At 43.0% G+C, this 17,908-nt stretch overlaps 1 protein-coding gene across 5 annotated transcripts in view; it reads right to left on the reverse strand.

Annotated features, from left to right (window-relative positions):
- The window catches only part of PTPRZ1 (protein tyrosine phosphatase receptor type Z1), a 218,178-nt gene extending 205,380 nt beyond the window's left edge, over positions 1-12,798 (reverse strand). For 3 of the 5 annotated variants that reach the window (XM_088457662.1, XM_088457661.1, XM_088457660.1), the window contains exon 1: positions 12,535-12,798. In XM_088457662.1, the coding sequence (XP_088313788.1) occupies positions 12,535-12,592 (58 nt within the window). In that variant the 5' untranslated portion in view covers positions 12,593-12,798. The remainder of the gene's footprint in view (positions 1-12,534) is intronic. The other 2 variants (XM_088457663.1, XM_088457664.1) reach the window with 2 other exon arrangements.
- Positions 12,799-17,908: the final 5,110 nt, after the last annotated feature.

Genomic DNA, 17,908 nt, shown 5'->3' on the forward strand with positions numbered 1-17,908 from the left:
TCCGTCCCACTTAGAATCAGCCCCTCTGTGTGCAGTCCACATTTTTTCTATAGTAGCAAACTTAACATAACTCTAATTATAGTTTTACATAACAAAGTTAGTTTTGCTGGACATGACACCAGCTTTAAGCCTGGTACACACTATAAGAATAATTGGACGATATGCCTGATTCCGACAGATTGGAACGACATATCGTCCAAATTGTGTAGTGTGTACCCACTATGGGGCCCATTTATCAAAGTTAATTTGAGGTAAATTCCCCGAAAACACCTGTTTTCGGGGGTTTACCTCAAATATTAAGTATCCCCCGGATGTATGAAAGAGGGACCGCAGCAGGTATCTCCGATACCTGCTGCGATCCCTCCATTGCCGCCCACAGCCACCTCCCCCATAGGTTTCTATGGGGGATGCGATGCTGCCAAATGTATCAATATCGGGAATGCAAAGCATTCCCAATATTGGCCCCAGCAGCTAACGCTATCTGAAGATAGCCTTAGCCGCTGTAGTCTATGGGGACTTACCGCATTTCAGCCAGCAATGAGTGCCGCTCATGTGTAGTCCGCGGGACTGCGCATGCGCTGCAGTCCCGCATGCACTCCGGCCACATCGCAGGGACAGGCTCCTTTCGGAGCCCGTCTCCGTGCATATGCCGGATCATACATTCAGCCGGTAAGATCGCATTTTGCAATGCGATCATGGGCGGTACTGGATGCTCTGATCGCATTGCAAAATGCGATCATTAATAAATGGGCCCCTTAGTCGGCTGTTGCGCACTCCCCTGGGGTTGTCAGCCACATCTTCAAGTTGTCCCTACATGTAGCTCAACCTGACGATGCGACTAACGAACCTGTGCTGCGGGATGCAGTGGGAGACGACATTTTGGGCAGTCGGCAATGGATCGTCTAGTGGGTACCGGCCGCCTGATATGTCGGCCCGTCTGTAGTCGCATCACTGGGTACACATATAGTATTGTGTTTGCCCAGCTTTGAAGCACACCTAAAAATCCTATTAAATAATACAAACATACATTTAGGATACTAACCTTCCTTAGAACATTTAGCAATTTACATTTTCCATTTATAAATCTTAATTACTATTTTACAAAAATAAAAGTCCCCTTTCTTATATCCCCTTTCAAACAATAAGAATTAAATGCAAACTACAGTATTAAAATGCAGAGCCATGATTGGCCCTGGGAGACCACCCAGAACACATCTGTAAATTACTTATCAATAGATATGTCTAAAGCCACATGACAAATGTTTTTCATATTTGCATATAAATAAATCAACTGAAGTTAACAAATATGTTAATTTTGTTATAGGCTTTCACAATTTGCTGGTAAATTTAACTTGTGGTTTTATTTCTATCCAATAACAAAATGCAGATATCATAACTAATTTGGAAACATTTCCTTGACTTGAAGAGGTATCATTTGAGATGTAAAACAACAAATTTTAGCAATCTAGCAATCTTCGGATGAAGGGGGAACGGTGGAATTTTTATGTTGTTGTAAAATGAGCTGTATCATTTGCCATACTATTGGCACCCAGTGAACACATTTAATACTAGCATGCATCTAATCCAACTGATGCCAGACAAAAGAATAATACAACAAATTTATCAATAAAGCCTTACACTGAAAGAGCACTGAGTAGTGTGAGAAGAACAAAGAACAAGGGCTGAGAGCAGCATTCATCAAGCCATTGTTTATGACCCCCTGGAAACCTTCCCCTGACAATGAAAACACCAGCGTCCAAGTATCTGCTATCATCGGCTGAAATCAAATGTGGCCTTCTGAGATGTTATTTTATTGATAACTCCTTAGAATGTTGCTGCGATAGGAACAGCAGTTTTAAAAAAAGATAGCATAATATAAAATCATTCAGTACATCGCTCTAGTTAATTATGAACAAGATAAAATATATGCAATGCTCCTTATTTTGGGGCTAAATCTCCACATGCATTTTGTGTATTCATAAAGGGTAATTTACCAAACTGCAACTATGAACCCCCAACAGTGGAAATGCCATCTGTGCCTTTTATGGAAATGTGCCCATTTTTATGCATGGATATTGTATGTGGTAACTGCGGTACCTGCAGGGGTGCTAATGTCAGTCTTTTCTTTTATAAGAAGCAGACCAGATGATTTTATAAATGCATTCATGGTGGTGGAAACAAAGCCACAGCTTATAAGCTTATACCTTCAGTATGGTACCTTTTGCTCCTTCCAGCTGCATTTCATAGTATAACAAACTATTTCATGTGCATTTCAACAAATGTAATAACATTTAAACGCACAACAAAAAATCAAAATCCCATCATAATTTTAAGATATAAATGAGGCTAAACAATGCAGTATTTAAAAAAAAAAAAAAAACATGATGATGCGGGAGGTAACGACAACAGTTGGCAAGGGACAGTTCTACAAACTGGAATGAAGGCTTACTATAGATGTGCTCATTGTTACACACAAAAGGCTGCATGCGGAGTTGAACTTACACCAGTTTGCGTTGCATAACTTATGCAAATTCACACTATGCAAGTCCACAAAGAGAATGCACATATATGTACTAATGCATCGTTGGCCCTTGCGGCTCCTTACAACTGGAGAAATGGACAAGGGAAGGCAACACTGGCAACGGCACCTCATTTCGCCCACTTCTCTTCCCAGCTCACCCCAGACTCATAAATTTTGTTTATAGCCCTATGCCCGATGAGGCTGTGAACAAAAATCAGCAAGTAAAGTAATGGGTTACCAGAAGTGCTACATATGCGTGCATTTACTCATGGGGTGAGCCAACTTGCCCCAGAAAGAATCAACCCCCATATGTGTTGTTAATAAGGCTAAGAGAAAAGCAATGTCCCTTATGACATGGTTTGAAAGCAAGAGATCAGATTCTCTTACTCTTGCTTTGATGCAGTATTTAGTTAGACATGTAGATGTTTTATTTAAACTTTACACAATGTTTTAATGATCACTGATGAAAATGTAACTAAAAAATGCACTGAGAGATGACTTTATGAGTTACATATATCTGATATAAATTTGCTCTCATATTTGCCCACAGCCTCCATTAGTTGTGACCTGAACTCATAAACGAGTTTAAAGTGCATTACAGGGATGCTGGTTAATTTTGACTTCATGATGCCCTATAATTGTAACAAATCAGCTGGTGGTGGCGCTCAACTGAGATGTTTATTAGTCATGTGACTTGGAGCCTTAGCTTCCTAAGATAAAGCATTAGTAGGTGGATACATTAGCCTATGAAGGGATGAAACCAACAAAGATAAGATATCCTGTGGTAATTCACATGGAACTTTGCTCGTATTAATGGACCCAAAGGCAACGTGTAGCATTTAAACCCCATTGCCACCAGCAGAAATCTACAGTTGACAACTGGCATGGTGAATCCATGAACTTGTAAGGTTTTTTCCATATACAGGTCTTCAGATCAGTGAGAAAATGCAGTACCCAGGATTCCTCAGACAAACATTTGGCCAATGTATCATCCAATAAGTAGCTGTTATCTGACTGATACCCTTTTAATAGTAGGATAAAGTTTGGGCATTCTCTCCCAGCCTCTTACACCACATCTATTTCCATAAAAAGGACCTTGTTGTCCATGTGAAGGAAAATTCTCGATGTACCCTCCACACATTATGAAATTAGGAAGAGCTGTGTTCTTTATAAACCAGCCAGGTATGAATAGTATAGTACAGAGGTTCCCAAACGCGGTCCTCCAAGCTCCCCAACAGTTCATATACTATGGATATCTCTAAAACTAGAACTGCTGGGGAGCCTTGAGGACCACGTTTGGGAACCTCTGGTCTAGAATATGAATAGAACATTTATTCAGAAGTGAAGATGTGTATTATAATTATTTTTTTAATAGGTATTGTGAAAGAATATTTAGGGACAGATTCAATTACGATACGGTGCCATGATTCTGCTCGCACCTACATATGCTGTAATAGGAAGTAACCAGGGTGGAGGTGAGGCAGTGATCAGGGGGAGAGTGGAGGAGGTGGGAAAGGGTGTGGAAAGATATTAGATTGGAGGTGTAGGAGGGAGAGGAGTGAACAAGGGCTTTATATCAGAGAGTGAGAAGTTTGAATTGGATTTTGAGTAGGAGATTGAGTGGCTAGAGAGGAAAATGAGATAAGCAGCAGCATCCAGGAGAGACTGAAGAGGGTAAAGGTGAAATATGGGGGGGGGGAGGAGGCAGTGGACTTGGGGACAGCAGGAAGTTGTTACAACCAGAAAGAGAGTGGAGGTGATGATGTGTCCCTGGTGAAGGACAAGACAATATGACGATGTTATTTAATTAATAACCTATGTAACACTTATAAAGTGCTTTACTTTTTGTATTTAACATATTTTAAGTGACACATATTAGCGGATTGTAACTCATCTACCTCAAATAGATTATTATAAGTGTGTCTTTTTACTTTTTTTTCTTAATTGTTACATTTAGGAAATCATTTATATATAGTTATTTAGTTAGTTATTACTAGTAATGATATTTAGGACCTCATTCAGAGTCGGTCGTTGCGGCCGCACGGTCGTACGCCACCGATGTTCGCTAAACTGCGCATGTGTAATGTTCGCAATGCGCGTGCGCAAACTAGCTGCTACGATCAGAAATTTCTCTCTCCTTGAACACAGTCAGGTCGGTAGTTTGAGTGACAGAATGAGGCGTTTGTGGGTGGTAACAGGGAAAGGTGCTTGAAAACGCGGGAGTGGAGATCCGAACGCAGGCGTGCCTAATTATGCGAACAGCGTTTTATGGGAGTGCATAATTAACAAAGTAGTATCATGGCACATGTGACATAGGAGGTTTGTAAACTGACCTGATCGTAGTGCTTAAGAGAGGGTATGGTCAACCTTAAGCTCTACAACCAGTTCTGATGGTTACCGATGGTCTCGATTAATCCTTAAATGGCCGGAGATGACGTGTAATGCGTACGAGAAGGGGTGTATTTTTTGTCTTACGGCCGCATCCTCCCCTTGGTCGGCCAGCTAACGATCCGATCTTAAGGACGTAACTTGCGAGTGCATCATTTGCATATCCGGACCCTTTTCCCTTACGACCGTGCAGCCGCAACGACCGACTCTGAATGAGGTCCTTAATTCCTTAGCACTGATTATTTAATTGTTTTAATTAAGTAAGAATGATTCACAAACAGTTGATTGAGAAAAACTATTTTTACCAATTATGGCCAATAATTTGTTGATCCTAATGTGGGAGATTTTCTAATCTCTATTACAGGTTGAGCCTCCCATATCCAAAATGCTTGGGACCAAGGGTATTTTGGATATCGGAATATCCCATATTTTGGAATATTTGTATACCATATTGAAATGTTTTAGGAATAGGGCCCAAATCTAAACACAGAATGCATTTATGATTCATATACACCTTATACACACAGCCTGAAAGTAATTTTATACAATATTTTCAATAATTTTGTGGCTCAAACAAAGTTTGTGTACATACATGAAATTAATTTATGTTTCATATACACCTTATACACACAGCCTATAGGTAATTTTATACTTTATTTTTAATAATTTGTGCCTTAAACAAAGTTTCTGTACATTGAACCATCAAAAAGCAAAGGTTTCACTATCTCAGTCATGCTAAAAATATTACGGATTTGGAATATTCCGTCTATTGGAATATTTGGATATGGGAGACTCAACCTGTAATTGCTTACGCTAACAATTTTACTATAGGTGAAGAATGAATCTATAATACCTATTTTGTCAAAGTTGAATGAATTTTCTCAAAGCCACCCTTTATGTTTCTAAGGCTATACGTACTTCTGTAGCTGCACAGCAGTTAAATGGATGTGTGTATGTTTGTTCACCTGATTGGTATTGTATATAGAACATAAAGAACACTGCAAAACCAGCAATGAGGAGCAGTGTTTTCTTGTCTTCTTGTAATAAATATTTCATAACTATCTGACTGTTTGAATGAATTACAGTTGAATAATATATATTGCTTTGTCTTCTTAGAGCTATAGAACACATGCTTCCACAGTGGGATACTGGACAAATGCACAGGACTTCATTACAAAGTGTAAAATAGACAAGGCACAATGCTAAGTCTTCCTTGCCTAGGTGGCCTAGATTTCCGCTAAAGCACACAGGTTTACAGAGCATGATAGTGCAGATTGCAGAGGAAGACACTTTGCACCAGCAGATTGGTGAAGTTGGGTAGCTGAGTGGGTCCTTGCACTGTACATTTCAAATAAACTTTATGTTTAAAACAAAAACAAAGGCCCTGATTCAGACCCACTCGCAAGCGGCTGTCCGCTCGCAAGTGGGTCGATGGTGTGCACTGCGCATGCGCACGACGGCGGGAGCTCCGTTGTGCGCATGCGCCATACGCGACAAGAGCGAAGGACTTTCCTTTGCTCGTTGTGTCTGATCAAAGGGGGCGTGCTGTCGATGTTGATTGACAGCACACCCCCTTTGGTGGGCGTGCCGGGGGCGTGCCTCCCAGACGGGGGTGTTCCCAAGGGAACGCCTACCGTCAGAAGCCGGCCCACTGACATCACTAGTGATGTCAGTGGGAGTGATTTTGGCTCTGATAGAGCCAAAATCACTCCTGGCCTTGCGGTTGAGAAACTCAACCGCAGGCTCCGGCTCGCAGTGGCGATGGTCGCGATGGTCAAGACCATCGCGGCCATCAACCTGCACGCTCGTATAGGCTGTGGGTGGTGACCCACAGCTATACGAGCGTCCAGGAGGACGCTCCATAATTATGGAGGACGGCCCTCATTCAGAGCATGCGCTCTGCTCAGAGCGTCCGGCTCTGAATGAGGGCCAAAGACCTATTTTGCTGTTTTTTGTTTATTAAATAGTTAATAGGCAGCATTTACCTGTTTCATTCATTAAAAAATACAAATTTCTGCCAAATAATTTATTTAGAGCAAATATGTATAGATTGAATATTTAATTTGTTTGCTAAAATATGATTAATAACCATGAAGTTGAATTACATTTTACTACTTAGATTTTAAATATCTACTTTCAGTTTGGTGACAATTAATTACATGTGGCAGGGAGACCATGCTGATAACAATACTGTGTCATTCACATTATATAAGTCTATTATCTTACTGCATCTAACAGGTTATAACTGTACTTTGTGGCACACATTATACAGATAAAAATAAAACAAGGTATCTATCATATTTCTTCTAGGTATAGGTAGGGAGATGCGCTCAGAATATCCCTGGCGCCGGCATACTGACACTTGTCAGAATCCTGGCACCGGCATCGCGACTGCCAGAATCCCGAAGGTAAGTAGAGGGGTTGGGGGGAGGGTTAGCTTTAGGCACTAGGGGAGGGTTTAGGGCTAGGCACTGGGGGGTTAGGTTTAGGATGCGGGGAGGGGAAGGTTAGGTTTAGACACTAGGGGGGGGTTTTAGTGTCAGGCACTGGGGAGGGAGGGTAAGGGTTATGGGTGGGGAGATGGGGAGGGTTAGAATACTGGTCGACAAGTGTCAGTATTCTAACCCTGTCGGGATGCCGGCGTCAGGATTCTGACCGCCGGGATCCCAAGCACCGGCATCCTGTACCCATCCCATAGGTAGATAACACCCTCTAGTTGATGTAGAAACACAAGTTTCAGTAAATCTTGCAAGCTTACCAATCTTATGCTGGCTACACACTTGGCGATATATCGTTTGTTCTATCGACAAGCGATATATATTGCAAGTGCATCAGTAGTTGTGAATACCCGATTAGTCTGTGAACTACATCGCTTTCTTATTTCTCGATGTCTGCACCCACATATTTTCTTCCCCATATCCTGTCTCTGCTCCCCCATGTTTGTTCTACTATATGTTCTTAACTACTTTTCTTTAGCTCTCTCATGACTTCTTTATGCGTCCTCACGCCTGGAAGCTCCTTTATACCTACTCATATGTTCTCTGTTACATTCTCCTCCTCTTCTTTTTTATATAATCAGTATTTATTGGCAGTCATACATATAGAAGCAATGAGATAATCAACAAGTACAGTCATATTGTGTGTGTATTTCCCAACCTAACAAGAAAAAGAGAGGAACAAATATGCATCACACAGAAGGGGGGGAATTGAGGAGAGAACACCAAGAAGGAGGTGGGAAGAAGAGGGTCTGAGTGAAAAGTGTGTATGAGGGCGATAAAATTCCAGCTATCCTCCTCCTCTTCTATTAATAGCAGGACAATAATAACAAGGGTTTTGCAACCAATGCCTCTGCGCAGTGGGGGCAGCATGTTAGCTGGACTGATTGCACCCCACTACATAGAAATGTGCAGAGCTCAGCATCTATCTTCATGCTCCCAGTGCTTGTTCTATGATGCCATGACATTAGGTGTACTAGGTGCAGATGGCGGGTGCACCGGCCCAGGAAACCTCTGTGCCCTGCTACAGCACTAAATAGTAGCACAACCTACTGATAAAATGTATATATTTCAGAATGTGAATTCTTAAGGGATCACTGTATAATAACTCTGCTGAATTCCTCTGAAAAGATTTTATATGTTGACAAAACTCTGCTAATAGAAGGAAGAATATCACTTCAAATGTTTAAGGCCTACCTCTCTGGGAATATGATAAACACCGACATGATACTGTCACTCCTCAGACATGAAATGACCACGTCCCCGCTTATGACAACACATCGGCCACACTCTTCCACCTGTCAAGACTCTAAAGTGTACCCTGCATAGGTATAATTAAGCAATTCAGGGGTGGTTGGGCTGCTTTGGCCTTCAGAACCACCAGGAATGTGTGACAATATTTTTCTTTCAATGATGATTTAGTGTTCTCGCTAGGCTGTTTTCAGACGGGCGCCACGCCTTGCCCGATTTAAAGTAGCTGAAATGCTCCCTGCTTGTTTGGCGGCACCCCACTGAAACAGCCATCTCCACCCATTGGGAAGTTCCGGCAAAACATGGCAACATGCGCACTGCATTATTTCACACTACGGGGAGAGCTTGGGTGCAGCCCAGCATCTGTCAGTACTGGGCACGCCCCCTACTGTGATGAAAAGGGGGTGCATCACAAGGACACGCCCCCTTTTCTCGTGATCATGCCCCTTATTTGCACACGCACAGCAGTGTCCGACTAGGATAAGCGCCCTGCCCATTTCACATCCTAGAAGGAATACTATGAATATGTATTCCATTACGGAACACTTTCAAAATGAAATTATAAGCAAAGCCAACTGTAAAGAAAAAAAATATTACTTTATAAATTTAAAGTGAAAATGCATTTGTTCAATTCTCAAACCTCCTTTTTTTTTACTGTCATTTTTAACTGGATTGTTCCACAGTGGATTATACCAAACATATTATAAATTATGACCGGATGTGCATAGTTTCTCGGCACTTATTGCAAAGCTGCCAACTGACTCTGACCTCAAGCTATAGAAATAGTTTTTAAACAATTTATCATGGCAGTTTTTGTACTGTACCTGCAATTTTAAATACTTAATCTGTATGCTGAATACAGTTATAAATGCTTGGCGTTATTATTCTGTTTGCTGTATAAATTAATGTCTGCCAGTTCATATTGAGGGATTTATTACTTTATGACCAGCCAGGTATTTAAAAGGGATTGAAAAAAAATTAGATTTTGCTTTCCAAATTACCTAATAAATACCTCATGTTGCATTAAACAGATATTTTCCACGTAACTTGTTAAAATAATTTGTATCATTAGCAAGGTTTTTTACAAACTATTTTTTGACCTCTACAATAGTATACATAAGTTTTTCTTTGCATACAGCAAGAAAAAAGGTTTGACTATTGGTTACCTTCTTACAATAATATATATATATATATATATATATATATATATATATACACAATATATTGAATAAAGTACCCACTTATATTGACTGGTGTTTTCTATGTTTTCTGAGTATTATTACCATAACTGATAGCTAAGCAATGCCTTAGGGCCCAGCTTTCAAGGGCACAAAGTTGTTGATCAATTGATGCTGGTTGGAATGTTGTTACCATCCCGGCGGTCATGATGCCGCAACTCAGAACACCTGCACCGGAATCCCGACAGCAGTTGGAATCCCGACTCTAGAATTCCGACTGCCGGCATCCCGACAGTAAGTATTAAATGTTAGGGGAGGGTTAGATTTATGGTTAGGGGTTAGGCATTAGGGGGAGGGTTAGTGTTATGCTGCATGGGGGGAAGGGTTTATTAAATTATTTACTTAATCAGTGATGATTGGAATTCCAGGAGAACCCGCTACAGCTAAATCCTACATACACCCTACTGGAAGATGCAATGATGTCTACATGGCAGTCAACTAACTTTCCTGGCCATAATCAGAATCCTAAGGTCCTTTCTACTTTTGTAGTAGGCAACCTTGACCTTTACAATCAGCTGCAGAAATTAGAATGGAGATGTAAAGGAGAATGCAGATACTTCTGATAATGATGGAGGACTAGAGGCTGGGCTCACCCATTTCATCTCAATTGTTCTCCTTTTTACTAGTTACACTAACCACTGATGATATGGATAGAGGCAGTTGTACAATATGCTGGGGCCTTGCAAACATCAATCTGGACAGTGACATTAGAAAATATACAGGAGACACCTTAATGACCACTTATAACAGTGAATTAAAGTTGATGTTGTAGATTACAACAAGATGACCTGTGATACTGAACAACAATATTATCTATGACAGTAAGATTCAGATATACCTGTTTTTATTTTTTGCTATCGAACATTATTATTAGTATATTGAGACAAAGAAAATCAAGAAGAATAAACTACTGGTAATAATTATATATTACTGCTACATTCAATGGATATACTATTATAGGGTTAAACACAATTGCTAAATTGCTTAATGCTTTAAGTTTAATTAGATTAAAAAATAATACTTTCTGCCCATTTTGTATAAAATGTGTAATGGCAGAGTGTTTAAGGAAACACACTCAGCATCTCCCAGCTCTTTGTCTAACCATGATCTTCAGAATGAAGAGCCCAGACTGTCTGTGGCCTGTAAGTGATGTCAATGAAGGAATAATTAAATGGTGGGCAATGCACTGGAGGAGAAGAGCAATACATTGGCTTCTGCAAAACCTAATTAACTCCCTGTTACAGTACTAGCATTATCCAATGAATAAATAGCAGTGCTGGTTTGCAAAAAAGATTTGATAATAATCTTAGGGAATGTAAGCAATAGTCATTTAGCCATAAAGAGCTATGTTTTAAAACAGCTGCAATGATGTTGGGAATACTTATTATTGCCAAATATTCATTATACCCACAAGCTTCCGATCCCGGTCTTCAAATTGTTGTATAGCAAACTTGAATTAATTGAAATGACTATATAATGGGGAGCTGGCTTACTGGTGTACACCATCTGGCTGACAGACAATGCTCATTGAATGGCTTTAGTTCAAGCAGCTTTCGTTACCATTAGTAACCATGTACCTGATTTATCCTTTGGATACAGGAGGGGTAGGCAGCACGTAGCAAGTACTGTATACTGGGAATGACAGGTGAGCCGCACTTATATAGGACATATTACACAGGGGTAGTGTTGGGAGTGATGGTATATAGGACATATTACACAGGGGCAGTGTTGGGAGAAATGGTATATAGGACATATTACACAGGGGCAGTGTTGGGAGAGATGGTATATAGGACATATTACACAGGGGCAGTGTTGGGAGAGATGGTATATAGGACATATTACACAGGGGCAGTGTTGGGAGAGATGGTATATAGGACATATTACACAGGGGCAGTGTTGGGAGAGATGGTATATAGTAGCTGCCTTTTGTAGACAGACCATTAGAGAGCCGCTGTGCTAATGAAAGGCAGCAGGAGACTCGGTTCCCAGTGTGGGCTTTAACAATAGGAAAGCAGAGATACAAGCATGTTGCACCCGAGATCACCTTTCTCATCTGCTGCACAATTAAAGTCACCAAATAGAGTATGTGCCAGTTATGCTGCCCGTACAGCACCATCTCCGACTACCTAATGCAATGTCTAGGTGCTGCCTTGCTGCTGGTCGCTGACCATTTACATGAGTATTAGAGATAATACCAATGAACACACAATGTAGCCCCCTATTTCCACCACAAAGACCAAAAGATCTTTATGATGGCAACGTCAAAGCACACAGAACAGGCGGCAGCAGTAAAGGGGACATATTTACAGAAAGTCTCCATTTAAACCAAACATGTCGCTGTAAAACAGCATTTGTATAAGACAGCGATTATATATCTGTTATACTCCGCACCTGACCTCTCACAGCCACCAAGAGGCTCTCACCGCCCAGACTGACCTGTCCACTGAGCAATGTATAATACACGGTATGTTGGCGACATCACCTCTACAGTGAAGGCTTGTTCCCCACATTAGGGTACATAGGATCGCACAGGCAGAACATGATAGGCATGCGGGGAGCTCAGCATCCAGTGCATAGAAGCTTACAGTATGGGATCAATCCTCCTATGTACAGAGCAGCCTTTCACCCTTCCATCACTTACCCATCTGACAGAGGAAGAGGAGCTGCAGACAAGCCACGGAGCAGCGCACATGAGACATCTCTGGGTCTTTGTCGGGGTCTCAATGTAGTAGGGGGGCAGTGTGGATGAGTGATATACTGTAAGTCCAGAGCTCTGCTATATTCCTTAGTGTGCCGCCTCTAGCAGCGCTCCGCAGCCATCCCCGTCTCCCCGCTCCGACCCACTGACAAGAGGGAAAAGCAGCAATGAGCACGGCCTCCCCATGCAAGAGCTGCCTCACAGGCAGATCAGACCCTCAGACAGATAGGGTTAATTCTGGCAAGGAGGACACGCCCCCAGCACATGATTGGATCACCTTGGGATCTCTTCTGCAGCAGATTTTGGGCAAAAGAGATCCCGAGTAATCCACAGAGAGAGAAGGTGACCAGGGTTGGAAGTGGCAGCGTCACCCGGATCACCTGTAGCAGCCCGGCAGATTACCCTAATGCCCCTCTCCCCTCGCTGCAGCTGTCTTCTGCTGAGATAAATGTGCACATTAAGTAGCATTACAGTCTGCATATAATATGGCTTTCCTCTCCATTGATGTGGGATTATTACATGTGCAGTCTGACTGTAGCAGGCCTCCTGAATGGAGGATTATACAATGGCACATACATGGACACATTGCTGTGCAGAGACAGGAGGAGGTGTGTCAGGTGCAGAAAACTGGAGAGACCGCTTCGTTCTCAGAAATGTCATTACAGCTATTACAGTGCCGAGCCTCAGGCTGCCTGGGTGACATGTGACGTGGTGGAGGTGGCAAAAAACATTTACCTGTAATTATTTTTCAGTTTTGTGCAAAAGTAAATTTGTTTTCCACTGGACGATAAAGTTTACAACATATCTCTTATGTACCTTAATGCACAACTAGATAAATCTTTTATTTGCTGCTGAATGAGTAACATGATTGTGGTAAAACGGCAACTGAGTCCCTCAGCTAGGATTGGTGTTATTATTATTATTATTATTATTATTATTATTATTATTATTATATGGTTAGCATTGATGCAAACATATGTAAGTTCGTATATGTACTAAATCACAAAGAACCCCATACTGACGGAAACCAGTTAGGTGTATGTCGACATGAGAATGTTGACATGGTTATAATGTCAATATTGGCAATGTCGACAATTATCATGTAGACAATGATAAAATGTCAACATAATAGAATGTCTATATACTCTTTCTAGCTGCCCAGTGGACGCTTACCTGGTCCCGGTGGCAGCGTTGTGTCCAGTGGCGTCTTTCGGGTCCTGGCGGTAAAGTCAGTTCCCATATATACAACTAGGTACATGCTAAGGCAAAATTGTTGAAGGGGTAGCAAGCATTAGAACTAGAGATGTGCGGGTTTGGTTTTATTCGGTTTTTATCGCCAAATTATCGCAAGTTCGGATTTCTTTTATTAACTATCCAAAACATGTGACAGCTGGATAGCCAATAGGATGGCGTTTTTGAGATCCGGACATATCTGAGTAAATCCGAGTAAAACTGAACCACACATCTCTAATTAGAACATGTTTGCAATAATTGTATTTAATTTTAACTTGTTTTTTCGCCACTTCTTTAATAACTGTTTGTTTCTTTTTGTCGCCAAGGGGTTTATTATTTTTCTATATTTTGCAGCAGTACCTTACATACTGTATTAGAGCATACCATTAGAGCATACCACAGAGATACAGAGTGTTTGGGATGTAGTCGGCATCCCGGCGTGCGGGATGCTGACGGTCTGAATACCGGCTCCGAAATCCCGACAGGTTGGGATCCCGGCACCATTATCCCGACCGCCGGCATCCCGAAGGTAAGTATCGGGGTGTTAGGGGGAGGTCAGGGTTAGGGGGAGGGTTAGTGTTAGGCACTAGGGGCAGGGTTAGGCACCGGGGAGGGAGGATTAGGAATAGGGTGTGGGGAGGGGGAGGTTAGGTTTAGGCACTAGGGGGTAAGGTTAGATTTAGGCACCGGGGAGGGGGTGTTAGGTTTAGAGTGCAGGGAGGGGGAGGTTAGGGTAGGGGTTAGGAAAATACTTACCTGTCTTCCCTATGGGTGTCGGGATTCAGGCTGTCGGCATGCCGCTGTCGGTATTCTGACCAGCGGCATCCCGATAGACAGGATTTCATACCCAACCCAAGTGTTTTGCCACTGTAATTAATCAATGTTATACCTTCCAAAGATGTAACATCAAAATAACTAGGGATGAGCGGGTTCGGTTCTCAGAGAACTGAACCCACCCGAATTTCGGGGATCCGGGGCGATCCGAGCCAAGCTCGGATCTCCCTGCCTGCCCCGAATCATTTTCCCGAGGCAAAACCTTTGTGATCCACTGTCGGATTGCAAGGTTTTGTTTTGAGCGGGCTTAACGCTGATTGGCTGAGAGAGCCGTCTGTCATGGCTCTCAGCCAATTAGTGTTAAGCCCATTGAATATGGTCACAGAAAGCGAAAGATGCCGCCCATCCCCCACTGCCTGACACTGCTGGCACCCCCGCTGCCGACACCGCTGGCACCCCCTGCTGCCGACTCCCACTGACAGCATCCCCTGCTGCCAACAACCCCGCTGCCGACACTGCTAGACACCACCAGCAGCCATGCACTGCCGACACCATCTGGACCCCCACACTGAGGACATCGCTGGCACCCCCGCTCTGCCGACATCGCCAGCACCCTGCACTGAGGACACTACCGGCACCCCTGCACTGCTACCGCACGTACTGAGGACACCGTCAGCAACCCCACACTGCCGATACTGCCGGCACTCCCACACTGAGGATACTACCGGCACCCCTGCACTACTGACACTGTCAGCACACTTGCACTGAGGACACCGCTGGCACCCCTGCTTTGCCGACACCACCGGCACCCTGCACTAAGGACACTGCCAGCACTACTGCCCCACATACTGAGGACACCATCAGTAGCCCACACTGCCGGCACTCCCACATTGAGGACACCAGTGGCACCCCTGCACTGCCGATACTGTCAGCACACATGCACTGAGGACATAGCTGGCACCCCTGCTTTGCCGACACCGCCGGCACCCTGCACTAAGGACACTGCCAGCACCCCCCACACTACTGTCCCACATATTGAGGACTCCATCAGCGACCCCATACTGCCGCTACTCCCACACCGAGGGCATCCCTGCACAGCCGACACTGCCAGCGTTCCTGCACTGAGGATACCGCTGGCACCCCCGCTCTGCCGACACTATGCTCTCAGGACACTGCCAGGCCCCCCACTCTGCCAACAACGCCACACTGCCAACACTGGCTGCACTTCTGCATTGAGGATACCGCCAGCACCCCGCACTGCCGACACTGCTGTCACAGTAAGTGCACTATTGGTGTATCCAACCCACACTTTATAACACACTGTATCCGTGTTGGAACTTGGAAGCTGAACTGTCACATGTTAGTGCCGCCCACTGTGTCGCTTAGATTAGTCAGCCAGCTAGCTGAATGCAACCTTTTGGCCTTAACTAAATTAAAAAAATTATATTGTGAGGTGGTCAATATTGATTGGAAATGACTGGAAATAAATGTTATTGACATGAATTATACTGTAGGAACAAAAACAGGCCCATTTTATGTGATTTTAGCTGTTTTTATGATATTTTAAGAAAAAATCCAAATCCCAAACCAAAACCGAAAAACAAAACACCAAGGAAAAAATCGAAAAACAGATTCAGATCCCAAACCAGGGGAGATCCAGATCCAAAACCAAAACTAAAACACGAGGGTCGGCGCACATCTCTAAAAATAACACCTCTCAAGAGGTGTAGATTTACGAGTGCAGTTAGGGCAATGCTGACTGCAAAGTCCCCCTGCTATATTTTTCTCCAACGTGGGCGTAGTGCGCACGCAGAAGCCAAAATGCTACGTGTGCGAAGTAAAAGCAATAGAATCTTGTAGGAGATATATACTTTGATCTGCCTGCTTTCATACTACCTTTGTACTGTGCATGCATCACCCGAAAGCTTGTGCATGCGCAGAACGTTTTATAGTTGACTTTGGACACCGGCCAACATGGTAAGAATACAGAAAGCCATCCTGGGATGGAATTGTGGGCCTGATTCATATTTGTACGGTATTGCACAGCCGCTGCATCTTTGTACGCAGCAGCTGCTCAATACTGTACAGGAAATTTGCTAATGCCGCTAAAGGCTTATAAGTACAAAATATGCTCCTGCCGGCATCACAGATCAGGGTGCTGCGTCCGAAGATGCAGCATCGAATCACCATGACAGTCGCAGCCACCTGAGTAAGCCGAAGCTTACTCAGAATGGCCGTCAGAACTGCTCAGCCCCCCGTATTGTAAAATGGACGAAGTTACCGCTCCCGCCCCCAAACGGCCATGGCATGTCAATCATGCTGCGACTTGGGGGCACTGCGAGCGGTTTTGCAGTCAGTGATCGGCACATGCATAGTACAGATCCTGCGCATTCGCCAGTCATTAAACATTGGAGCTGTACGCAAACCATCATTTGCGTACAACTCTGAATCAGGCCCTATGTTCATAGCTTAAACTGCGGAAAGTATAGCTTTTTGAAGTTTGTCAAATGGAACACACTTTGCAGTCTCTATAGCAAGGGGGTCATCTTTCCTTGATAATTAAAATGGCTTATCACTGCTTGATAAATAAAATATAATAGGGAATTTTATTGAAAGCCTAAGAAGAACTGAATATTGAGGGTACATTAAATGCAAACAAGGGCATAACATACACCAATAGCAAAATGTGCTAATTCTGCAAGAGGGTGGGGCGGGGTAGGGGGTTTGTTCAGTGATCTGCTCTGGAAGCCTCTGCTCTTCTTTTATGGAGAAGTGAACCAACATTGCAGAATCATTGTCTGGCTCTATAGCAGCAACTTTAGCAGCTTGGGTGGTAGTTGCTACACTCCTCACAATGAGCAGCACAATTCAAACCAGTCCAAAACAAAAATAAATGCTGTTCCCATAGCAACCAATCAGATTTTCTTTTATTCCACCTGGTATGATTTACAAAAGGAAGCATACATTTGCTGTGGGGTACAGCATTAAGTGTACACTCTGTGCTTCATTTACATTTGGTAGATAGTATAATCACATTTTCTGGCAACTGTTTTCAAGCTGGCTATCCTGTGTATATTTTGTGCACCATGATTTCCACCATTCAAATGTAATGAAATGTCTATACAAAAAGTCAATTTTCAGTCACCATTCCTCCTTTCCCAAACAGGAGAACTGGCGACAGGGGCAATTGGAGGTGCCAATTTATCATCTCTGAGAGGCACTAATTGCATAGAGCTGTTAGAAACAAACACAGGACTGTTTGTTTGTTTTGCAAATCTTCATGCATTAATGAGACGGAGAGAAGATCCAG

The sequence above is a fragment of the Taudactylus pleione genome, unplaced genomic scaffold, assembly GCF_031769625.1.
Source record: "Taudactylus pleione unplaced genomic scaffold, aTauple2 ptg000041l, whole genome shotgun sequence".
NCBI classification, from domain to species: Eukaryota; Metazoa; Chordata; class Amphibia; order Anura; family Myobatrachidae; genus Taudactylus; species Taudactylus pleione.